Source organism: Phocoena phocoena, chromosome 14, assembly GCF_963924675.1.
Source record: "Phocoena phocoena chromosome 14, mPhoPho1.1, whole genome shotgun sequence".
NCBI classification, from domain to species: domain Eukaryota; kingdom Metazoa; phylum Chordata; class Mammalia; order Artiodactyla; family Phocoenidae; genus Phocoena; species Phocoena phocoena.
The window spans coordinates 8,021,853-8,046,550 of NC_089232.1; the positions used below are offsets into that span (position 1 = coordinate 8,021,853).

General features: G+C 50.3%; 1 protein-coding gene across 8 annotated transcripts in view; it reads right to left on the reverse strand.

Annotated features, from left to right (window-relative positions):
• INPP4A (inositol polyphosphate-4-phosphatase type I A) overlaps positions 1–23,591 on the reverse strand; it is a 52,638-nt gene extending 29,047 nt beyond the window's left edge. For 3 of the 8 annotated variants that reach the window (XM_065890608.1, XM_065890603.1, XM_065890606.1), the window contains exons 1-12: positions 23,486–23,591; positions 22,855–22,899; positions 15,692–15,810; positions 13,551–13,667; positions 13,197–13,276; positions 10,910–11,021; positions 10,059–10,149; positions 9,459–9,606; positions 6,474–6,604; positions 4,504–4,608; positions 3,913–4,021; positions 1,967–1,981 (exon numbers count right to left, since the gene is read on the reverse strand). In XM_065890608.1, the coding sequence (XP_065746680.1) occupies positions 1,967–1,981; positions 3,913–4,021; positions 4,504–4,608; positions 6,474–6,604; positions 9,459–9,606; positions 10,059–10,149; positions 10,910–11,021; positions 13,197–13,276; positions 13,551–13,667; positions 15,692–15,810; positions 22,855–22,899; positions 23,486–23,591 (1,178 nt within the window). Of the gene's footprint in view, positions 1–1,966; positions 1,985–3,912; positions 4,022–4,503; positions 4,609–6,473; positions 6,605–9,458; positions 9,607–10,058; positions 10,150–10,909; positions 11,022–13,196; positions 13,277–13,550; positions 13,668–15,691; positions 15,811–22,854; positions 22,900–23,485 lie in introns of all 8 variants that reach the window. The other 5 variants (XM_065890610.1, XM_065890609.1, XM_065890604.1 and 2 more) reach the window with 2 other exon arrangements.
• Positions 23,592–24,698: the final 1,107 nt, after the last annotated feature.

Sequence of the window (24,698 nt, forward strand, 5' to 3'; positions counted from 1 at the left end):
TCTTTTCATTTGGCCAATCAGGACTTCAAACTTTCTGTGCACAGACCCACACCCTCCCTCGTGTGTCTACCCCAGCAAGTCCCCAGAACACTGGGCTTCCATCCTCTCTCCCCTGCTCCGGGACTCCCCTGCTCAGTGTTCCCTCGGATGAAGGGGGGGGCATGGAGAACATGCCGAACTGGAGAGGCCAGGCCTGGACGCCTCACTGGCTTTGAAAACCAGTCCTTCCCTCGTCCCCCACTCCCTGCCACCGAGCGGCATGTGCATCTCGGGATCTGATGTCAAAGCCACTGCCCGGCACAAACACCAGCCTCTGGGGATCCAACTCCACGCCCCTGGCTTCGTGGGACCTTCTAGATGGGGATGGTAAGTTGCATGTCTCTTAGCCAAGATCCCCAATCAACCCAATATTATAAGTTTATTTTTCAGACCACCTGAGGGAAACAGGGAGACGTATAAGGCAGCCATGCTTCATGTAAGGAGGGGCCCTGACTGGTCCCCTCGAAGAGCTGCCCTTTGAGTTCAGGGGAAGAGGGAGGACCACACCCCCCACTGCTGCCCCTGGAGGTGAGGGTCACACGGTAGGACTGAGCCCTTTCCCTGCTGGGCTCTTTCCAGGGTAACCCGAAGCTGGGTCACCAGCAAACCGCCCTGCCCACTCCCCTGACGGACTATGGGGTAAACATGCAAAAACAAAAACCGAAGCACCCCAGAAAAAAACAACACCCCAAGCCCAGACACCACAGTGAAAAACGATGGAGCTGCCGGAAGCCCATGCAGCAGGCTGCGGTCAAGCCTGCACGGCACGAGGTGCGCACGCTGCTTTCCAACCTGCAATCACTGCCAAATGAATAGCTACCATCCAGGACAACTGAGTCTCAGGAACACGATCCGAAACAGGGTTTTTAAATTTATTCTTCCCAGGAGCCAGTATTTAGAGAACACACGGAACGGGCGCTGCACGCACACGTACACGTGTGTATGGAGACGGGTGTGTTCACTTCAGCAGATACAAAGCCTCCAACAAGCGGGACAGAAAGCATCACCCCGCTCACTGTGTGCTCCCACAGAACCTGTTAGTAACACGGGAAGGACGTGGCGGGGGCGAGGAAGGATGCACTTCAAAGAGCCGCTGTTCACGGATGACCGTGAACACACGAGCGTGGCCTAAACGGGGGGCAGCCGCAGAGCCTCAGCCACGGGGGAGGGTGTCCTCAGCGTGCAGCACCTCCAGCAGCGTCCGCCCTGCCACGGCCCCTGAGCTGCTCCAGCTCTACGACGGCAGCAGTTCTGAGGGCTACGGGCGCCTCACGAGCCCCAGGGCTGAGCCCCTGTTCTGGGCCTGGGCAAGTGCCCCGGGCGGGTCTGGGGAGGCCTGGAACGGCAGTGGGGACCCCAGGCAGCAGGCATGGTGGCTTCTGGCTGCCATCTCACTGTTGGTGGAAAAAGTCACTTGGTTGTATTAATTGTTGGTTTGCCCTCCAGGGATAAAACTGGCCCTAGTAATACTGTTTTACAAATCTCCATTAACTATTAAATACCATAAAAATGTAAGCTGGCTTCATTCCTACAAGACGTGAAGGGAAACTGAAAACTGAAAAGCCACAGGTTCTTGTAGAAGAAGCCAGGAAGGGACTCCCAGACACACCAGTGGGTTGACTTGAAATCCCAGCACCTGGGGACCTGCCCGGCCTGGGCTCCTCATATCCTGGAGGAACAAAACTGGGTCTTCGCTTCGAGTGAGCACAGCAATGAACTGCTACCAGACTGGGAGGGTTTGACACAGCAGACTGGAGATGGGCTATTCATTATCACAGGACATTGCAGTTGGAAGGAGAATTCTGTCTATGAGGCTACAGCTAGGAGCCCACGGGGGCACGGAGGGGGAAGCACCTCAGAGGAGGGGACAGTCTCTCCGCACGAGAGCAAGACCCAAACACACACTCTCCACAGACAGAAAACTCACCAACACTCCTCAAAACTGCTAAAGAAAAGAACCAAAACGAAATATTAGCAGCTTGTTAGCAAACGGCAAATGCAGAACAAAAATTTAAAAAACAAGTTCTCTTTCGTCAAAATTCTGGAGATCATTTGTCGAGGCCCCGACTACAGGGACGATTAAACTCAAGAGCCCAGCACGCTCACTGGTGAGAGCAACGTCTGCGCATGTGCTCGAGCCCCAGGGAGACGTCCCATGCGGGTGAGTAACACCTGCGCCGAAAGGAGAGCTCCCCTGGTGCAAACCATTCCTGCAGGTGGTTTTACGACATCAGTAGGACATTAAATAAAAATGTATATATTAGAAAAATGCTGTAGAAGTACTTAGGGAGTAAGAGGTACTGAAGTTAACATGCCAAACACTTAGGTATCAACACCCCAACCTTCCTGGGACAGGGACAGCCCTCTTGAGCGGCTTTCTCCTCCAGGGCCTCCACGCCAGCCTCAGGTCACACACTCGCACCTCCACGCGGCCACATGCAATGGTGCGACAGACACGCGGCTGGCTGTGCAGAGTGTGGTGGCACAGGAAGCTCGCCTTTGTCCTAATTCCCAGGGAAGCACCGCGTCGGTGAGTCCTCGGGGGGATCTGGTGGCCTGGCTTGTCTGTCCAGGGAGGAGCCCTTGGTGGGGACGAATCAAGGTCGAGGAGGCTGCCAGGGGCCTCCCAGAGATGCCGCCCAGCCCTGCGCTCAGCTCTGACCCGACTCCCCAGCTGCTCTCCGCCAGCCTGCTGGCCCCTTGGCCCCTGACCTTTCTTCCCAACCCGTGCAGTCCGAGGTCACCTTGCTCAAGCCCTGTCCTGACTCCCGCCCTGGGGCCTGAGGCTCCGGCCAGCGCTAAGCCTCCTTCGACTGCCCCACGGGTCCTCCTGAGGCTGGCGGGCCTTGGCCTCACCGTCCTCAAAGCACTGGGCTCCCGCCCCTCGAGCCCACGTTCCACGCAGACTGCCCCGTCGTGGCCCCAGCTTGTTCCTTCTCTGCAGCCCCACCTTCTTCTCCGGGCCTCGCCGCCCCGTCTCCCCCAGAACCTCGCTCCATCGGTGTCCTCTGCCGTCTCCCCCCACTTGCCTTCATCTCTCCTATCAGCCAGAGCACGGGCTCATCTCGGTCACCTTCTGCGCGCCTGAGGCCTTCACGCTGCTCTTCCACCTCACGGCCCGAGGAGCCCAGGCCTCGGCCACACGCATGGCATCCACTTCCTACACCCGCGCCCCCTGGTCAAGGTAAGCCTGGCGCGTGACGCTCGGGAAGCTCACCCACGCCTCGCGGCGTCCAGCTCAACAGCTCGGTTTAGCGCTCTCTCCCGCCCCCTCTGATCCACAGCACAGCCTGCACCCTCCGCTCGCCGATTTCCAGCAGGCTCCAAGCGCTGGTGCTGACTTTGCCCAGGGCCAGGCCCAGACCCGTCAGCTCTGGTCACCTGCAGGCCGCCTGCGCCTGCCCCCAAGGCCCCGCCCCTCACCGTGAGCTCCGCAAGGCCCGCCCCACCCCGCCCACCTCCCAAGTTCTGCTCAGCGTGGTCAACTCCGCGCAGCCCCTTGAGCCTTTCCGACACTGACGACCTCTCCCGGGCTTCACGCTTTGTGACCTTCAACCTACCGACCAGGGCCTGTAAAGGGCAGCCGAGCCCCAGCGTCCAGGAGGGCCGCCGCCTGGGGCGCTGCTCTCCAGGTGCATTTCCATCCGCTGTCATTTTACAGGGACAGGACCACGGCTAGGGTGCCTCGTCACCCACCCAGCTCAGTCACACACACACAGAGCAGCACAGGGCCCGTCAGGCAGCTCCTCCCGCCCCGCAAAAGCAGATCGGATGCTGGATGTTTTCTGTGGTACCCGTTTTGACTTTCTTTTTTTTAACCTAGGGAGCGTCAGACGGCAGTACAAGGACAACAAACACCCTCCAAGAACTTACTGCTTCTTGGTCTCTTCAAACTTGTGCAGCTTCTTGCGGAGACCTCCTGACTTAAAGCCTTGGCGGTGTGCTGCTGGCGCTCCGATGGTGACAACGTCGTAGTTCTGATCTGAATGGCAGAAAGCTCTCCTCCATTACTCTGGGCTCAGGCCTGTGGACGGCCAGCTACAGGGACACGTGCACAGCTCTGGGATCCCCCGCCAGCCCACTTCCAAGCAGCCTGTGGTTCCCTCAGTCGCACAGCCCGGGCTGCCCGAGGGCCTCTGGAGCCAAGCACCATCATCTCGGCTACGAGGGTCCTGTCTCAGGGGAGAGTCACACAGGGCAGAGGGCAACTACCCAGCGACTCCGCTTGCATCCCACCTTCAGAAGGGTGACCTGTGGGCAATTTTCTGACACAGCAACACAAAGGGAAGCTGGAGGGGGGACAAACGAGGGGAAGGGGTCTGAGCTCTCCACAGAGGCCTTCCGGAGGCCCTTGGGCTGTGCCTTTGCCGAGCGCCCAGCAGCAGCACACACAGGGCAGGCTGGGGCAGATGTGGGGCAGCTCAGGGAGAAAAGAAGTGAGATGTGATCCAGCAAGACGGTTACCTGATCCTCCATCGTCCTGAACTCTCATCCTCTGTATGTGTAAGTTTGTGGGAACAAATTCTAACTTTTTATCTGCTTTCAAACTGCTTGCCTTGAACGAGGGACCTGAGGAATGGAATGTGAGAAAATAAAGATGGTCAGCCCGTATCCCCCATTCATGAACGGTGGGTGGAGAAGGGACAGTCTGCGGGTACTGCTGCGGGTATGCAGGTGTGCGTCAGCAGTGGCCTCAGAAACTCTGAGCTGCCTGTGAGCACACTTCCTTCCCAGACGATGGGGTTCGAAAGGTTGAGGGAGAGCAGCTCCCGGCCAGGAGACTGGTTCAGGGTCCTGGGTGGTGAAAGGGGCCTGGTGGATCCACCCTCGGAGGCTCAGGAGCGACGCCGGGCCTTCCCATCGGCAGCTCTCAACCGACAGGTCTGACACAGAGACAGGATTCCGTGCAGAACGATGTCAGCACCACTATAAAAAGCAAGTGGGCCCGTGCCAGGAAGTGCCTGTTCCAACCGTAGAGCCCGCCGGCATCCAAGATCTAAGAAACCGGCGTGACGGGAGCAACACTTCTCAATTCTGAAAAGCCATGAGAAGGTCTGCTCATCACCCCAGGTCTATCAGATGAGCAAACGCTACACAGCCTCGATTCTGGCCTCCGGAAAACACGCTAACATGTCCCCTTGCACATCCTGGGGTGGGGCTCAGGAGTTTGGACCATGTTTTCTACCAAATATTCACAATCTTATTTCTATAATTAGAATACTAAACTAATTAAGTAAAGAACTACTTGCCTAGAAAGAGAGACTATAGATTACACTAACAATCAGGAGAAATAAACATTCCACCTAGTGAAAAAAGACACATTTATTTTGCCAGTATGCAAAACGCAGACCAGCCACTGTCCGCTTTGCACTTTGCCACGGGAGATGGTTCTCTAGCTACTGACGGGGTAGCCCATGGACCCCCGGCACTGGCATCCTGGGAGCCTGTTATAAATGCAGAATCCCAGATCTGCTGTTCACGAGACTCTCTGGAGACTTAGAAGCACACTGACATCTCAGAAGCTCTGCTCTAGAAGAATCATGGTGGGGGCGTTTCAGACTTTCCCAGGTAACAAGCATCCAGCACGGGCAGGTCCCTAAGTCCCTTCAGGCAAACGCTGCCATTTGTCTTAGAAATACACTTAGATCTGTTCTTCAGATTCAAACCAAACCCAGGGCACCATCATCTTGTCATCACTCCTGTAAACCTGGATGCTTCTCAGCCAAGTTTAGGAACGGGTTCCTCTGTGCTGTGCCCACGTTAAGGGGTTACGATTTTCTTTAAAAGCTGAAATTCTATTATAAAGAGGGGAAGGAGGGAAGAATCTGAAGATAGAGAATAAAGTAACAGAAAACCAAAAAAGTCACTCCATTTGGAACCAAAGGGAATGAGTTAATAAGCATAGTCTTCTAAACCTACCCTGAAAATGTTTTGAAAATCAAGTGGCATCTTTCAAGAAGAAAAGATGTGTCTATATTTCACTTTCATTTTTGAGTCTTAAAATGGAGAGCTCCACTCAATTCATATGTAAATATAAGGACCGCTAAACAGTTAAACCGGGAAATCTAGAAAACCCTGCCTTGCTTTGTCTCAAGGCAAACGGCCTGCATCCTTTTGGCCATTTCACTGATGCTAGACCAAGATGAAGAAATAAAATGAACCAACAGCCTGAGACTTTGTCTTTCCTGAATTTCATCCTACAGCGGTTGTTTTGGCAGATGACACCATGGAAGGAACTTTCGATGCAATTCACACATTTGTCTTCTCAATTAAGATCTGAAAACTCCATATTTGAGAGAACTCACACCTACATGAGAATCTATTTTTAAAAATCCATTAGAGTGTCTGTCAGTGGGAATGACCCTGGGTTCCAGATTTCCAGCTGGGAAAATGAGAGCGGGTGAGCCATGGTGGGGTTGAGAGCGGGCACCCACCTTTGTACTGATGGAGGTCGGTCAGGTTCTCCTGGTACGTGAGGATGATGGTCTGGTACTGAGTGACGATCTGGCGCCGGAGGCTCTCCCAGCAAGGGGACAGTTCCCCCAGCTCCTCCAGTTCACACACTCTGCAAGAAGACACACGCATCAGGCCATGGCGCCGGCTCCCTCCCAGCAGAGGCTCAGGAGTCCTGACCAGCCAGGAGGACAGATGGATGTGGACGCGTCATGCCCAGGGAAGGCCCTGCGAGTCTGGAGGGGCAGCAGCAGGGCAGGACAGCAGACAGCTCCAAGAGCGGCTGTAAAAAAGGCAGACCACTGACCACGTGGAAACTGCACAGACAGGCTTTTCAGAGGAACTCAGTCAAATGTTCAGGGAAAACTAAGAGAAGGAGTGAAGAGGGGAGTGGCTCCACCACGGCCCCCTGGCGACCTTGCGTGTGTCCAGAGGCCACAGGGGCGTGAAGGCTTGAACTGCAGCCTGAGTCTGACCCTCCCGGAGCACAGGAGGATTGGAGCCTGAGGGCAACTGCTACAGGCTCTCCCCACCCGTCCATCCCCCCAGCGCGGGGCTGTCACTGCCTCCTGGATTCTGGGAGGCGGGGCTTTCTGCCCTCACCAGAGCAGAGCTGCAGAATATAAAGCTGTCCCGCGAGCCGGGCTGCTCAGCAACGGGGGTCCCGTGGCTCCTGCTGCGGCCACCAGGCCCCTTATGTTTCACTGTCATCCTATTCGGGTCCGGGACAAGGACCCTGGGAAGATGGCAGCTTTAGCTATCGTTCCCTTTACTACCTGTGTAAGTAATGAACTGTCTGGATCTAAAAGTGCATAGAGAAGAAGACAAGGGAAGAAAAGAATTTGTTATATCCACAAAAATGAAAGCTGTTTAAGAACTGAAATATAAACTTCTTAGCTCAGCAGGAAATAAGAGCTACATAATCAGAATAACGAACACGAAAAATGGATTCAAAAAAAAGGATAACCATTTTAGGAAACTGGGGGGGAAGGTACAAAAGACCCAAAATCCTCTTCATAGGAAATCAGCAGTTAATCTCCGAAGTTGATTAATTAAGAGAGCACTCTATACATAAATCTAGAAATATAGCAGAAAACACTAAAACGGCTAAAAGTGGTTGTTTCTAGGGAAGGAGACCAGAAAGTTGAGAATCCCAAGAGTTATGCTTTTCGTTAAAAACCTTTTTGCGCTCCTTGGCGTTTTATACTATGCGCGTTTTCCTCTAAGGGGGGGAAAAAGCTAAGTTTATAGAAGTGTTTAGGAATCTACTAAATTTTCTAAAGTTAAAAAAAATTTTAAAGCTGTGCCATTTTATTATTATTATTACTAATCAATAAGATTAATGTAAAAGAACCCTCGGTGCAGGCAAGGCTGGGTGGGACCGATGTCCCCGTGGGTTGCCGGCTGAGTGGCCCCACTGGCCTTGGGTCTGCAACCGAGCCTGTCTGCCTCAGCCGCTGCGAGCCCTTCTCTCTCCGTGTCTCTGCCCGTGTGTCACGTGGCTCCTCCTTGTGCTTCGGGTGTCAGCTTAGTGTCACCGTCTCTCAGAGGCCTGCCCCGGCCACCCTCCTCCTTCTCACGGCCCCTTTTAAGTTCTGCACACCAGTGACCCGTCTGGGCCCCGTGTGGCCCAAGTTCTGTTACTGTCTCCCACGGTCCACCTCGCTCATCAAGACCCCCGCCTCCCCACCACAGTGAGCAGAACACTGGCCATGTGGTTGGTGTGAGAAACAACAAAACCCTCCAAACCGACACAATGAATGAATGAACTCTTCCGAGTTATAGTGCACCAAACAGTGGGAAATTATGCGTAACTAAAAATTTAGTGAAATTGAAGATATATAGAAAAGTAGATGGTAGCTATATAAATATATTACAAATATGGAAAAGCTGAAAGGAAGTTTTAAAAAATTAACTCTATAAAATATACACAGGGCATCCCTGGTGGCACAGTGGTTAAGAATCCGCCTGCCAACACAGAGGACACGGGTTCAAGCCCTGGTCCGGGAAGATCCCACGTGCTGCGGAGCAACTAAGCCCGTGCGCCACAACTACTGAGCCCGCGAGCCACAACGACTGAGCCTGCACTCTAGAGCCCATGAGCCACAACTACAAAGCCCACGTGCCACAACTACTGAAGCCTGCACACCTAGAGCCCGTGCTCTGCAACATGAGAAGCCACCGCAACGAGAAGCCTGCACACTGCAACGAAAAGAAGTCCCCCGCTCGCCACAACTAGAGAAAGCCCGCGCACAGCAACAAAAACCCAACACAGCCAAAAATAAATAAAAAGTTCATCTAAAAAAATTAAAAATAAATAAAATATACACATATAGGGGGATAAAGCAGCTCATTGCATTATTCTTCCCCTTTTTCTCTAAGTTCAATTTTTTTTTCAAGATAGAAAAATTTTAAAATAGCTGTATTAAAACAGTAGGATCTGGCTGCACTGTTTTCCTTCATGCAGCTGCTGTGTTGCATCTACGATTAACACTGCTCGATGGCAAGGAGCAGAGATGACTCTTAGGCGGACGGGAGACGTACTCTGCAGTGCCCGGACCTCCTCGCAGGCTGCTCCCCGCCTCAGGACCAGTGAAGCAGGTCCCGGGCCGAGAGACACAGAGGATCAGTGTCCTGATGGGTCATCCTTAGCCCTCTGGAGCCCGGACCGTAGGAAACCGTGACCCAGGCAGCCGCAACCAGAGAGGGACCAGCTAGTCTAACTTTCTCAAGGCCGGAGGGGAGGCGAGGGGACCCGTGCTCAGCAGGGGCACAGCTGGCGCGTCGGGCACGCTGTCTCGTGACGTCCTCGCACAGAAACCCCGGGACACAGATGAGCAAACTGAGCCCAGGCCGCGCAGCAGGCAGGCGGCGGACGCTGGGCGTGCGGCCCATCTGAGGCCAGTGCTCACCCACCCCGTCCACGGGCCTTCCAGACGGGAGGGGCAGATGACAGGGGGCCTCACCTGGCCGCGTCCTCCTCCAGCAGGAGCTTCACGAACTGCCGGGGCACGTGCAGGGACAGCATGCTCTCTGCCATCTGCTCCAGGATCCGCAGGTGGTTGCCCTCGGTGGTCGGGAACCGGTACATGCGGCAGATGGCACCGCCGAACACTGAGGCGGGAGGGCGACGGGCCGCAGTGAGCAGGCGCAGGCCGCCGCGGGGCCCCTCCCCCCCGGCCCCCGGGTCTCCTTCCTGCTCATCTCCAGGGAGTTAAAACGCTTAGACCCACACCCATGGAGTGACCGAGCCCGAACGCCCCTGCCCTGTGACATGCGGTCTCATCATCCCCGACCGTGTCACCAGCTCTAAGGTGCCAGGACTGGGGCGGGGAGGCTGCCGGTCACTGAGCCCGACGCCATCGAGACAGAGCGAAAGGAAGCAGGAGCCTCCTCCCCGGAGGGTCACGAGGTCCCGACATGCTGCCACAAAGGCACGCTGATGGGCAGAGAGAGGTGACGATGGGCGTGCACAGCCGTGACAACCAGAGCGGGTGGGGAAGCAGACCGCGGACCCGCGTGGACACTCACGAGTGGCAAGGGCACTGACAGAGGAAGCTGCTTACCCGATTTCAGTAAAGTGTCTTTTCGCAACGAAGCGTATTTGGATCGGATTCCCAAGGCCTCGGTCAAGCTCTCGTCAACAGGCAGAACCATCTAAAAACATGTACAGAAAAGCGTGAGAAAACTGTGACTGACTCCAGAGCACGTCACGTCATAAAAGAACCCTTGAAACTAACATCCACCATCAACTCTACGAGGAACGCACAGCCACAGACCAGTGAGGCCCCCTCCCGGGACGCTGAACATACTCCGCCCACACAGTTTTCTAGAAATGCACAACTTTCAACCGAGTCACTTCCCCTTGTCTTTGAGTGTTCTGACGTGTAGGATGAAAGAGCAGTGGTAGACGAGGCCCAGGAGTATTTCCACAGCTGACGTTCAGGTTCATTTGGGGTAAAATGAGAGATCTCTGTATTTTACAATGACTACCAGCGTTTGGGCTCTGAAATTAGAACTGTCGTTTGAGAGTGTCTGGGTGAGTGGCTGTGCATCAGAGAGGGTGACACGGCTGGTGGGGGGGCCGGGCACAGGTGTGAGACGGGGCCCAGGCGGCTGCGAGGCAGAGGAGCGCCTGGGAAAGGAAGACCGTGACCAGCCCTCAGGGTGACCTGGGTCTCACTCCACACCCACGAGCCACCTCTGCCCTCACAACTGACTGCAGCTCGCACTCTGGAGAGACGCCGGCGTGGCCTGGGGCTAGGGGCAGGGGACCCGCTTCTCTCTACTTGGAGAAGTGCCTGGGGGGACTGGCATGCCCGGCAGAGCCCGGCCTTCCCCTCCCCACAGCTCACTGGCAAAGTGCGTCGGGACAGTCCTCGACTCCTCACGGAGAGGAGCAAAGTGGTGTGCTCACCCTCCCGTTGACGGTGTCCAGAGACCGGGTCACGGGGGGCCGCTGGTCTGACTTCTCCTCCATCTGCCAGCCCATCACGGTGATGTTGCCCACGCGGTCGCTCTCCGCAGACCTGCAACCGGCAACGCGCTTCGGTAAACAGCGCCGTGACTGCGCTTCGTTTTCTGCTTCAACACAAAGCACAGCTTCCTGGATGGCCAAGGGGTCCTGGGGGTGCCAGGATGGGGCAAGCTGGTGGGTCAAGCAGCAGTTACCGTGTGCACAGGCTCCGGGGAAGGCAGGCGAGGAGATGGGGGCACAGAAGAGGGCTGTGTCTGAGAGGAGACGATACCCCAGAGATGGGTGGCGGGCCCGGTGAAGCGGGGGTCGGGGGTAGCCAATGCCCGCTCGGGAGGCTGGCGCCCATCAGCCCTGGGCTGACCCCGCCCTGGAGTGTGATGCGGACACACCTTGCAATCAGGACTGGAGAGCATCTTCTTCTGGCACTAGACCCCTTTTCTACTCATTCCCACCCCACCCTCAAGCTCTGATTAGCCTCAAGGCCTAGGCCGGGACCCCAAGTAAGCTGAGGTCACCCAGGACTTCCCAAAGCCTCTGAATCCTTCATGGTATAGCTGACACCACTCTACCCTGGTCCGCTTTACTGCTAAGACCCCTCAGGGTGGCTGCTGGCCGCCTGGGCCCATCTGATTCATCCAGGGAAGCCCCAGTGAATCCTTGATTCACTCAGAGATACCCTGAAGCCTCTGGCTTTTTTATCTAAGCTGTGGGGCTTAGCCAGGTTCTAAATTTTTATGTGGTCACATGCATCCACTGACCATTTCCTCTGTGACTCACTCTCACGGTTCTCGTGCCTGGAAAAGTCCCTTCCCAGGCTCTCTGTTCGATGGTCATCTCTAGCTCCTTTTAAAAAGGATGATGGGGCTTCCCTGGTGGCACAGTGGTTAAGAATCCACCTGCCAGTGCGGGGGACACAGGTTCGATCCCTGGTCCGGGAAGATCCCACATGCCGCGGAGCAACTGAGCCCGCGCGTTACAACTACTGAGCCTGCGTTCTAGAACCTGCGAGCCACAACTACTGAACCCATGTGCCACAGCTACTGAAGCCCGAGTGCCTAGAGCCCGTGCTCCGCAACAAGAGAAGCCACCACAATGAGAAGCCCGCTTGCCGCAACCAGAGGAAAGCCCGTGCACAGCAACAAAGACCCAACGCAGCCAAAAACTAAAAAATAAAAAGTGCAGGCTCTGGAATCAGACAGCCTGGATTTGTACGTGGGCTCTCACAGGTCTTAGCTGGATAACACTGAGCAAGTTAATTAACCTCTCTGGACCTCAGGTTCCTAATATCTCCTCCTAGGGTTGTGGTATTAGGCGAGGTCATACAGGAGAGCACACAGTAAGAGTTTAATAAATGACTATAAAATGTAAGGAGGATGCCCAGGAGAGCATACAGTAAGAGCTTAATAAATGACTATAAAATGTAAGGAGGATGCCCACATCTTACATTTAACCCTAATCCAACTAGAATCAGCTCTGGCGTATGATGTACCTGGGTGTTCTTCTCTAACGGCCCCTCCCCCACGCGACCCTGATTTTTCTCCCCGAGACCCCTTCCTCGTCCTGAGTCAAGCTCTCCATATACACAGCAGGGTGAGCCCTGCCCAACGCCTTCAACTCCGTCATCTCCGTATCTTCAAAATGTCGCACTACGAGCAGGGAATTCATCTTCTGTGTCAAAATCTTCTTTGCTATTTGGGACTATTTCCCCAATTTTTACATTATTTTGAAAAAAAAAAAAAAGAACACTATGTCAGGGTGGGAACCGCCCCTAAAATGAATCTGGGAAGGACCAACACCTTGACCCCAACATAGTGGGGTCCCCCCCCGCGCCTCCCTCCCCACATTCCTTCCTTCCACAAATATTTATTGAGCAGCCGGCACTGTTCTAGGTCTTGGGATACGAGCAAAACCATGGAACATCCCTGTCCTCTGGGAGATCCTATTAGGGAGGGGACAGATAACAGCAAAGTATGTTTGGTATTATTAGGTGTATACCTAGGTTTTCCTTTGGGTCTGCATACTTCCTGTGAACACTGCACATTTCCATTCCGAGACAGGCCCTCCAACAGGCTTTTTTTCTCTCTCCTCAATGACAACCAAGTCCCCGCCCAGAGACTGGCCTCTAGGGACACGGTGCTCTCTCAGTACAGGAAGTAGGGCCTTTCCCCATCTGTCCCTGGACCTCATAATTCCAGATCCTTGCAAAGGGACAAAATTTAATACCAACCTTAGTGTTAAATACAACCTATGACGCCTGTCCTGGAGCAGATCTTTGACGACAAATGTTCCAGAGCCCAGCAAGTACATCTGAGGAAGAGGGGGAGACAGCATTAGTGCACCTGCTTTGCCTCTGCTCCAACTGCCAGGCCCTGGGGAGTCCAGCTGGCTGGTTCTCTCAACACATCTGACCTCATCTCAGTAGCCCAATGGGGAGGCTCATAAAGACGTTCCCAAAGACAAGTACCTTTGGACATTAATTTGTGAGCCAGAAGTGAAGTCAATCTCGTGTTCACCTCTCAAATGATTACATAACTTTACAAAAAGGGAAGAATATCCCACAAACCACAACATGGTACTTAACTGTTCCCTGAGATCTATCCTTGACATCATACACGGAGAGCTTGATCTGTGTCATCTGATTGATGAGGGAGTCTTGAAAGAAGGCAATACTGCTTAGAAATATAGGATCGTTGGTTCCCTAGAATAGAACAACAACAAAAAAAAAGAATCAGAATACAGAGTTGGATTTTTTGAACTGGTTGCTTCTGAAATACACCAACATTCTCAGAAGGAGAAACTAACGTTCTTACCAACTTGGATCAACACAAATACGAATGGGGCTTACATGGACGCATATAACCAAAACACTGTTTTCCAAAAAGGACAAAGTTTTCTGGGCCCAGATACAACAAACAGACCACCACACAAGCTGGGCCCACGGGCTCATTCTAAGGGTTCCTCCCTCAGCGGGAAGGATTTTCTAAAACTGAGTTGAATGTCCACACGTAGTCTTACAACTTCAGATGAGTTATGTATTTGGACCTACTACTGTGGGCTATTCCTTTAAGATGTACAAAGGCAGATGGAAGAGGATATGAATGGCCAGAGCTGGTTATTTCCAGAATCCTGGGTTTGGAATAATTACGGTCCGGCTTTCTTAGGGCTATCCTTTTCTGAGGACTAGCTGCTAGTGTCTCAATCGTAGGTAGCTACTTCCTGGCAGCCCAGTCTTGCCCCGCGAAGCGCCATTACATCAGACTCTCTTCCTCAGGCGGTGGTTAGCAATCTCAGCCAAAGAGTTAGCGGCTCCTGTCTGTACCTGCAGCTCCAGCTCCAGTGTCTCAGCGCCTGCTGGACAGTGCCCGCCCCAGGTGCCCTGCTGGGGCCGCAGCCCCATCCAACCTGTCCCTCCATCCGCTGGTTCGGACCCTCTCTGACTCTCTGGCCAAGGAGGCTGCAGACCCGGGCACCTGCTTTGGTGCCTTCTTCTCATTTGTTCTCAACCACCCAGCATCGACGCACCCCCGCCAGTTCCACCTCCAGAGCCTCCCTCTCATGCCCCCTTCTTTCCACTCCTCTCTGCTGCCAGTCGGGCCCCACAGCACTGTCACTCCCCCAGCGACCTCCGACTCGGGGCCTCCCTGAAACACACCTGCGGACAAGGCTGCCCCGCCCGGCTAGACCCCCGCTTCCCTGCACTCCTGCTCTCTGCCTCTGCACACACTGGACAGGATCAAGTTACTCTCCAAACCCACACAACGAGCTGGACGGACGGGACCTCGTCCTCCGCATACCGTCCTCTTCTCTCTGCTCTAACAGAGACCACACTCTGCTCTGTCTGCATGAGCCACGCTCATTTCCGCCTCCTCACCCACAGGATGGCAGACTCCTTGAGGGCAGGGGCGGGGCCTCAAGGGTCTTTGCATCATCCACAGCACCCAGCACTAGGCTTCATACATAGGCAGTGCTCGACAAATGCCGAGAAAACAGAATTGTTGGCTTGAACTTGGAAGTACATTTCTAAGAGGATGAAAAAGTGTCTTGTCTTCCAAAATGTGAAACTGGGAGAGAAGGGGAAATGCAATTTGTTTGGTGGAGAGTGCCAGGGAGGAGATACTTCACACCTAGAGGCTCACGTCACCAACAAAATCCAACAGGAGCTCACACCAGCCACCTCCTACACTTAGTTTCATAACTTACCTGATGTGCTCAATTATCTGAAGAAATTTTGTAAACTTCCCCAGGCGAACGCGTATCATTTCACGTAACGTAAAAAGTAAACACATAGCACACATCTCAAAAGAATATAAAGATAAAGACCAATAAAAATAAACGTATGCCTAGTAAGAGGGTTGGTTAGGGTTAACACTCTCCAAACTCTGATTAATGAGCACGACCGTCCAAAAGTAGCAGCCAACTGGAGGTGACAAGGAAGAATCGGGTCTTACCTCTTCAAAGGCAATCAACCTTAGGGGACCCACTGTTCAAAAACAGCCTGTCAACAGACAGTCAATAATAACGGTAAAGGATATGGCGAATATAAATGCCACCCGCGTGAGCGAGTGTGATGAAAGATACCAATGCACTGAAAAGCCATGGCAGAACAGCGACGATCCACAGGAATGCAGCTGCAGCCACAGGTGCTCGGCCACTGAACAGCCCTCCCACCGGGATCAGAAACTGTCACGGAGCCGCCGGAGGCCAGGGGCCAGCAGCACCCACCTCAATGATCTCCGTCTGCGCGTGTTTCGTCCAGAACGCCTGGGGTGGGGTGGTCACACTCACTGCTACAAAGCTATTTGGTTTTCGATCTAGCGACGGCGTATGCAGCTCACTGCAAGCTACAGAATTAAAACAACAGAAATAAAATAAAAATTGAAATAGAAGCGAATCTTTAAAATCAGGCTCTAGTTAGTCCTCTGTTCCAAATGCACCCAAAGAAAGAGAGGTAAATGCACTCAAAGGGATGAGATGATCACACTGTCAGTTGTCACAGGGAGGTGATTTTTCAGATTAGAAGCAATCCCTTCTCATTCCTCCCCGCCTTCCCCAGCCCCCAGGACAGCAACGCAGGCACTGCCCATGGAAGGCTCTCTACGTCCACGGAGTGGATGACATAGGAAGGGTCTGACCCATAAAGTCTGACCTTAATAACTAACTGGAGCTAGGCAGCCACAGAGTTGATGAAATCAAGACCCAGCTACACACATCCGCATCCAGGACTTCCGCAGCCGTAGCTTATGGTGCCCCCAGATCCGTGTGTGATGTATGTTGGGAGCAAATGAGAATTCTGTGGCAAAGTAAACAAAGCTTTTTTTTTTTAAGGAAGTCATAGCTCATTCTCCTTATGAGACTTACATCAAATGTAAGATCACTAAACATGTCACTTTTCAGAACAAAAGGTACCTGTAGAACTGTTTCAGTTAGAAAATGTACTCAGCATTTTGAAAGACTCAGATAACTATCACAGAAGGGAACCCACAGGAAAAATGATCATACGTCTTTCAATCTGACATGCTATCTGTTGTAAAATGCATTATGAGAGAAAAAAAGGCCCACTGCCATTAGTCTATGATATGCCACTGATTGTAAGACACTTTCTGATTAAAGATATACTAAAAGATGAAAAAATACCCACCTTGTAACTGATGAAACATATGGCAAATCACCCAACACTCATAAAAAGAATTGGCTTTTCTGGAGGGGCACTGAACACGCCCCACAGCGTTGTAAGCCTTTGGTTAATTCCCAGAGTTTCGGAAACAATTGATTTTTTTAAAAAATTTTATAATTTTTAATTTTTATACAATTTCTAAAGGTTACTTTCCATTTACACTTATTACAAAATATTGGCTATATTTCCCGTGTTGTACTATACACCCTTGAGCCTATCTTACACCCAGTGGTTTGTACCTTCTACTCCCCCCACCCCTGTATTGCCCCTTCCAGCTCTCCCTACTGGTAACCACCAGTTTGTTCTCTATATCTGTAAGTCTACTTCTTTTTTGTTATATTCGCTAGTTTGTTGTATTTTTTAGATCCCACATATAAGTGATATCATATAGTATTTGTCTTTCTCTGTCTGACTTATTTCACTTAGCATAATGCCCTCCAAGTCCATCCATGTTGCCACAAAAGACAAAATTTCATCCCTTTTTATGGCTGAGTAATATTCCATTGTATCTGTGTATATACCGCATCTCCTTTATCCATTCATCTGTTGATGGGCACTTAGGTTGTTTCAATATCTTGACAATTGAAACAATTGATTTTGACCATGTTTTCACTGCCTTTATGAAGGAGAGGATTTTTAGAGGTCTTTGTTCCTGCTCTCATCATTCTCATTGATTTTTAAAATGCTCACTAGTGATTTAAAATTCAGAAACTGGTTTTTACTTCTTCAAATTAATTTACTTCTGAAAATTAATCTCTTTGTATTATCTTCTCAAACATCTTCATGGATTTTCATTACTTATTGGAATATAATAAAATACAAAGACCTTGGGTTTTCAGTTCAATGAGTTTTGACAATCATATACACCCATGTAACCCTCATCAAAACAAGATACCTTTTCCCATCAGACGAGAAAGTTCCCCCATACTTCCCAGTCAATTCCCCTACCTCTGCAACCACTTTCTGATTTTTATCGCTTTTGTCCGTTCTTGAATTTCACATAAATGGAACATTTTTAAGATCCCTCTGTATTGTTTATATACCAATAATTCATTCTTCTTTTTAAAAATTGATGAATTATATTCCATTGTATGAATGTACCAACATTTACTTATCAGTCCCGCTGTTAATAGACATTCGGGTTGTTTCCAGTTTGGAACTATTATAAATAAAGGTGCTATAAACATTCTTACATCTTTTTGTGAACATGTTTTCTTTCCTTTGCCTAAGTACCTAGGAGTGGAATTTCTAGCTTATGGTAGAGGATACACTTAAGTTTTGTAAGAAGCTGACAGTTTTCTAAACTGGCTGTATCACTTTACAATCCCACCAGCAATTGACATGAGTTCCAGTTGCTCTGCATCCCACCAACAGGTGGTGGGGCTCGTCTTTATTTCAGTTGTTCTAACGGGCGTGTTTTAATTTGCACTTCTGTGATGACTCATGCTGTTAAGCGTCTTTTCACCATGTGTTTATTGTTCGTTGTTACAACTTCTTTCCTCAACAGTCTGCTCAAGTCTTTTGCTCATTTTTAAATTGAGTTGATTTTTTTTTTTATCAATTTGTGAGCATTTTATTCTGGATCTGTCCTTTGCCAGGTATATGTGCTGTGAATATTTTTTTTCCCAGGCTGTGGTTTATTTATTCATTTGTTTAAAGATTTCTACAGTTTTTTTTTGATTTTAGATTTTTAATTTTAGAGAACGGCAGGCAGAAAAATGTCCCTCCCCCTAAAAAGTATCCACGTTCTAATCCTGGGAACCTGTGAATATATGATAATAATAGGCAAAAGAAGACTTCATAGATGTGATTAAGGTCATGGAATCTTGACATGAAAAGATTATTCTGGATTATCTGGGTGGGCTTAGTCTAATCACACGAGCTCTTAAAAGTACAAGTGGAAGGTGGAAGGGTGAGTTAGAAAGATGTGACGATAAAATAAAAAAGAGAGACAGGAGAGATTCTAAGCATGAAAGGCACTCAACCTGCCATTGCTGGCTTCGAAGATGGAGGAAGGGGCCACAGCCACAGAATGTGAGTGGCCCTTATAAGTTGAGAACAGGCCTCAACCCGGTAGCTAGCAAAGAAATGGGGACCTCAGTCCTAAAACCACAAGTAACTCATTCTGCCAACAACTTGAATGAACAAGGAAACACATTCTCCCCTAGAGCCCCCAGAAAGGACCGCATCCATGCTGAAGCTTTCATTTTGCTGTTATAAGATTCTAAGCAGAGACCCAGCTGAGCCCTCTGGGTTTCTGACCTAAGGGAACTGTAAGATAATAAATTTGCATTGTTTTAAGGTGCTATGTTATGGTCATTTGTTATGGCAGCAATAGCAAACTAAAACACAGAGTTAGTACTTTCTGCCAAGAAAGCTCTGCCTACCCTCAAGTTGTGCTTGTGAGTTATTTATTTTCTTCCAGAAGCCTTAAGGTTTTATCATTTTCTAAAAATTCTATTCTCTTTCTTCTACTATGTCTGCCTCAACAGAAATCAGGGATTTGACTGTTCCATTTGCTCTCCCTCCTTTAAGCTACCCCCATCAGTGACCCTGGTCCGGTCTCTCTTGGCCTGCCCTCTCATCGTGTGAGGTTAGAACATCCGAGTCTTTCAAGCGCGAGTGATGGCAGGTAGGTTCAGACACAGCAGGTGGCCTAAGGCTGGAAAGACTGATTATCAGCTTAAGGGCGGATGGGTCAACTGCCACCATCAGAACACACCTCCCCACGGGTGACATTCTCTCCTGGCCTAGTCCCCACCCAGCCTGTCTAAATCTCACGCAAGGTTTAATTCCTAGCTCAGTTCCACGGCTTCCATGAAGCCTTCTCTCTGCAGCCCACAGTCACGTCTTCTTCCGTGTATCACTTACACGTCACTCCTCTGGCATATTTCCATAGAAACCATTAATCTCTGATATGTGGGTCTTGTCTCTCCAACCAGAGCATCTGTAGTCCCAGCTGAATAAATGCTACTGACGTAAACCGGTAAAACATATTTCGAGTGCATAGCATCTGACTCAGCAGTTCTATATCCAAGAGTTTATCCTAGGGAAGTAATCAGCAAAATATATGAAAGATCCATGTACAAGTACGTTAACTGTGCTGGTGTGTTTATAATGGCAAATTGGAAAGACCTAAATGTCCAGCAATAGGAGACTGGTTAAAATAAATATGGCACAGCCATACAAGAGATTCTATGTAGGCATTGAAAATGATGAAGTGGCAGATCCACGTTTATTAAAATGAAAAGATGCCAGTGATATTTCGCTACGTGAAAAAAAAATCATGTTAAGAACACTCGGATGACATTTTTGTAAATAATTCCATCACCTCCACAACTAAAAATCATCAAAAATTTCTATATAGCCCTGTGTGGGTGTAAAAAATATCTGGAAGGATATATAGCAAAATGCCAACTGTGGTTCTCTCTCTCTGATAGGGTTTACATTTTCTCTATTAAAGGTTTTTAAATGAGTACTTTTTAATTTTAAACTTCTATTTTTAAGATAAAATATCTGACCATTCAATTATCTGACTCCTACTCATCTCTTTTTTTTAATTGTGGCAAAATTCATTTAACATAAAATTCACCCTCACTTTTTTAAGCTGTTTCTTCCTCCATCTGTCTCATTAATATGACTACATTACCGCCCTTGACTTGCCAGATTCAGAAATGTCCTGATTTCTATTACAGCAGTGAAGTTTTTCTTTTTTTTTTACGGTATGCGGGCCTCTCACTGTTGTGGCCTCTCCCGTTGCGGAGCACAGGCTCCGGACGCGCAGGCTCAGCGGCCATGGCTCACGGGCCCAGCCGCTCCGCAGCATGTGGGATCTTCCCGAGCCGGGGCATGAACCCGTGTCCCCTGCATTGGCAGGCGGATTCTCAACCACTGCACCACCAGGGAAGCCCCAGCAGTGAAGATTTTTAACTTAATTACATCAACTCTCATTCTCTCTCTAAACTCAGTTTAGCTCAGCTTTTTTGTTACATCCATGTTCTGCATTATTAAAGCTAAGCAAATACTATTCATTACGGGACTTGTTTTACTTCTCTCCTGTGTTGGACTCTGTTTCCTGGATCTTCTTTTTTCTCAGTTTATGCCTTCTTTTCGGTGGAGCACATCCTCCACTAACTTCCAGAGAAAGGATGTGGGGAGAGTAAATTTATTTGAGACTCTGTATCATGAACAAATGTCTTCCTACCTTCACACTGATCGATAATCTGGCTGAGCAGAGAACTGCAGGTTGGAGATATTTCTCCACTCATATTAACGATGTGGCCCCACTGTCTTCAAGCTTCCAACGCCCCCAAGAATCTCCAGGCCAGTTCCATCCCCTGGAGAGGACCAGTTGGTTTCTTCCTCTCTGGAAGTTTTTAGGATCTTCATTTTATTCCCAGTGCTCTGAAATTTCAGTGTGACGTGCCTTGTTATGTGCTCTGTGGTTCTGAGAGATGCTTGTATTATTTCTTGTTCATTTCCTCCCTTACCTTCTCTCCTATTTTCTCTTCTAAATGTTGAGCCTCCTGAATTTGCTAATTTTCCACTTCCCTTCCATTTTCTAGTTTGCTCTTAAATTTTTACTTTCTGGGATAATTCCTCAAATATCTTCCAACCTTTACTGAATTTTAAAATGCTCTGTTACATTTTAAATTTCTCAGACTGTACATGCTCTTCAGTTGTTGTTTTTCTTCATAGTTTCCTGGGTTTTTTTATGGATACACCATCTTCTCTTGAGGATACACATTATAATTTCTTTGACGTTTTCTTCTTTCTTCAATGTCTCTGTTTCTTCCAAGTTCTATTTTTTTCTGTCTTTCATGTTGTGGGCCTTCCACAAAGGTCTAGTGATCTACGCTTTCATTTTGTTTTAAATCACCTCTGAGGTATAATTTGTATGCAAAACACACCCATTTTAAGTACAGCACTCAGTGAGTTTTGATCAGCATACACACCCATAGACCCACCACCACTGTCCAGACACAGATCGTCTCCATCACCCCAAAGGGCTCCCTGTGCCTCTTTCCAGTCAGTCCTCACTCCCAGATAACCATTAAACTGTTTTTTCTCACTACAGATTCATCCTTCTGAGTTTCACATAAATGGAATTACACAAAACACGGCCTCTTATTACGGCTTCTTTCACTTTGCACAGTGCTTTTGAGATGCACCCATGGCGTGTGTGTACCAGTGATTGGTCCTTTTCCCTGCTGAGCGGCTGTCTGCTGTATGCATGTAACATAGTTAATCTTCCTGCTGATGGACGTTGTTTCCAGTGCTGGATGTTACAGATAAAGCTGCAATCAACATGCATGCACCAATCTCTGCGAGCACAAATAAAAGTCCATTTGTTTCTAAGTATGTGGTATCAGGAGGCTGAGGTGTATGGTGGGCTCCGCGGGCTCCGCGACAGTGAATGGGGGGGCCGGCCGGCCTACTGTGGCTGGGTTCCAGGCCAGCATCTCTGTGTCTCTTTGGGGGTGGTGGCGAGTGGGTGGTTTACCTTCTCCAGAGACAGCCTCCATCCTGGAGGAATAAGCCCAACAGAATTTAGGACGAGAGGAAGAAGGGTAGGGAGGGTGAGGTGGGTGCGTGCCACTCGGCAGACTTCCACGGACAAGGGGAGAGGGACACTAAAGAGTGTCGGGCCTTGGAGCAGAACCTTCTGCGATGAGCCACACTGCCCGACCCCAGAGCCAGTACAGCCCACGGCAGTGGTTGGCACAGTCTCTCATCTGACGCTCGTGAGAGGCACAGCATCAGGGGTCAGCTCCTCCGTGCGTGGAGCTGGGATCCGAGGGCTAGAGAGCTAAATGCAACCCCACAGGGCCTTGTGGTCGCGGGCGGGCAACGCTGGCCTTCAGCCCCGTTTCCTCACCCCTCCCTGCCCCTCCCAGGGGGTAGGACAGGGGACGGGAGGCTGTCTTTGCGGCTCTGGGTGGGCTTACCTCCCACCCCTCCCCACTGCCGGCCGGCAGGGAGCACATGCTGAGGAGAAACGAGCCCTGCAGGCAGGCAGGCAGCCCCCCGAGGTGCCCTCCCACCCACAGGAGGTTCCCACCAGCCTAGGGCTTCATGTCCCCAGAAGCGCTTAAGCAGCAGCGGTGGCAGCAGCAAGATCTCTGAGACAGACTCCTGCCAGTCGTGGAGTGTTTGTTTTTGTTTTTAAGCAACGTCTATTTTAAGACAAGAAAGTTTAAAAGACACCTACCTAAGCTGAATTCTAAAATGGGCTCATCTGGATCCTGTATACTTCCTGGATAAAAAAGAAATGACAGAAAAAAAAAATCACCCTTAATGAACTTTTCCCTGCTTTCAGATTGGATGCAAAAAGCTCAACACACTGGCAATCATTTCACAATATGTGTAAATTAAACCATCAAGCTGTACATCTTAAACTTATAGTGATATATGTCAATTACTTCTCAATAAAACTGGGAAGAAAAACCCAACGCTCTGCTTTCTTTTCCCTCACAAACTGTTATATGAGATGATTTCTTTGTTTTCTAAACATTTTACTTTGAGATTCCTAAGAAGTCTCTGACCCCGAGACCAAACCCCCTCCCACTTGGGTCTGTACACTCGCAACACAAAGGGCTTTTATTATGGTCTGGGTACTTGACAGACAGGCACTGTGGACATTCCCACATTATCTATTGGCAAATGAGTCCTGGAGGTGCCCACGCAAACTGGAAAACTGATGGCGGGCAGGTTCCAGTGGAAGCAGTTCCCAGGAAGAGGGCTGACTTCCCCCTATTCCAGTTCAAGCAGAGGGATGCCAGGCCTGGCCCTCCCAGCGCTGCCACGGTATGGGACCCGCGGGCAGGCCCAGTGAGGCTCACCTGCCAGAGAGAGGCCAAGCATGTCGGCTGCCACATCGATGGTAGAAGCCCGCTGCATCGCACGGGCCCTGGTGCCATGGCGAGGGCTGTGCTCTCTTGCTGTCATGATGTCATTGGTGACGATGTGCTTCCTGTTCCTGGGTCAGACCACGCCTGATTCCCCGGGAAGCGCTGTCACCAAGCCCTAGTCCCCTAAGGTGGCAGTAGTCCTGAGAAATAAAAACAAACACTGTTTTTTTAAAAAAACAAACAACAAAAAAAAACAGGAACGGTGACGAAGAGACACTGTGCTCTCATGGAGAGACCACATTGACCTACATGGACAAGATGCAGCAAAGCCAGGGTCCTCTGGCAGTTGGGGAGCCAGGACGGAGAGTCCGACGAGCTACGCCCCGTCTAGTCACCTCCTCTGTACTCACACGCGCACCAGCACCGTCTGTCTGTGGGATCCCGTAAAGAGATCATGTTCTCTTCAACAGAGACATACCACATTAAATGATGGCTTAGATCTAATCGTAAACTATGGCCTTTGATATTTTCTTGTTTGCTTTATTATGTTTTTCCACTGGCAAGTCTCAGAGACTCTTCACAATCATAAATCAGCTCACTACCATCTCTGTTAGAAAGATAAGAGATGCAAGAAGAGGTCTGGCACCCACTGGCCAGGACAGCACAGCAGAACAGCGGAGACCAAAGGCATGTCTCCAACCTTGCTCTCTCCCTCCCGGCAGTACAGGAACTTCGCGTGTGTCGGACTCAGGCTTTTCTTTCCCACAAAACGCAACAATCTACGTCTCAGTGGGTAGTGCTGTGCTGTGGATACGGAGGTCTCTGGGCAAAGGGCCACTGCAGGCTGAGCCACACAGACGCTCCGGCCCAGCACAGAACTCACTTTCTGCTCTGAGAAGTGGGTTATCCAGCAAGGAGTGAGTTTCACATATTCTTCTAACCCTACATGCTACAATCCCTGCTGTCTCCGGAAGGAACCAACCTTTAGGAGTTAAGATAATTAGACTAATAACCCCTCTCAAAGGTCCCCATATATCCAGACGCCCCTGTCTTCTCAAAGTGCATCAATGCCTTTGCAGCTGAAGGGCCTGTGTTCCCACTCTTGGGTTAATTCACCCAGCAACTAACTTACTGGACATGTTCGTTCTTGGACCAGTAGAGACACGTGGCATTTCTTCATAGAAGCACATCCAAATCCATCATC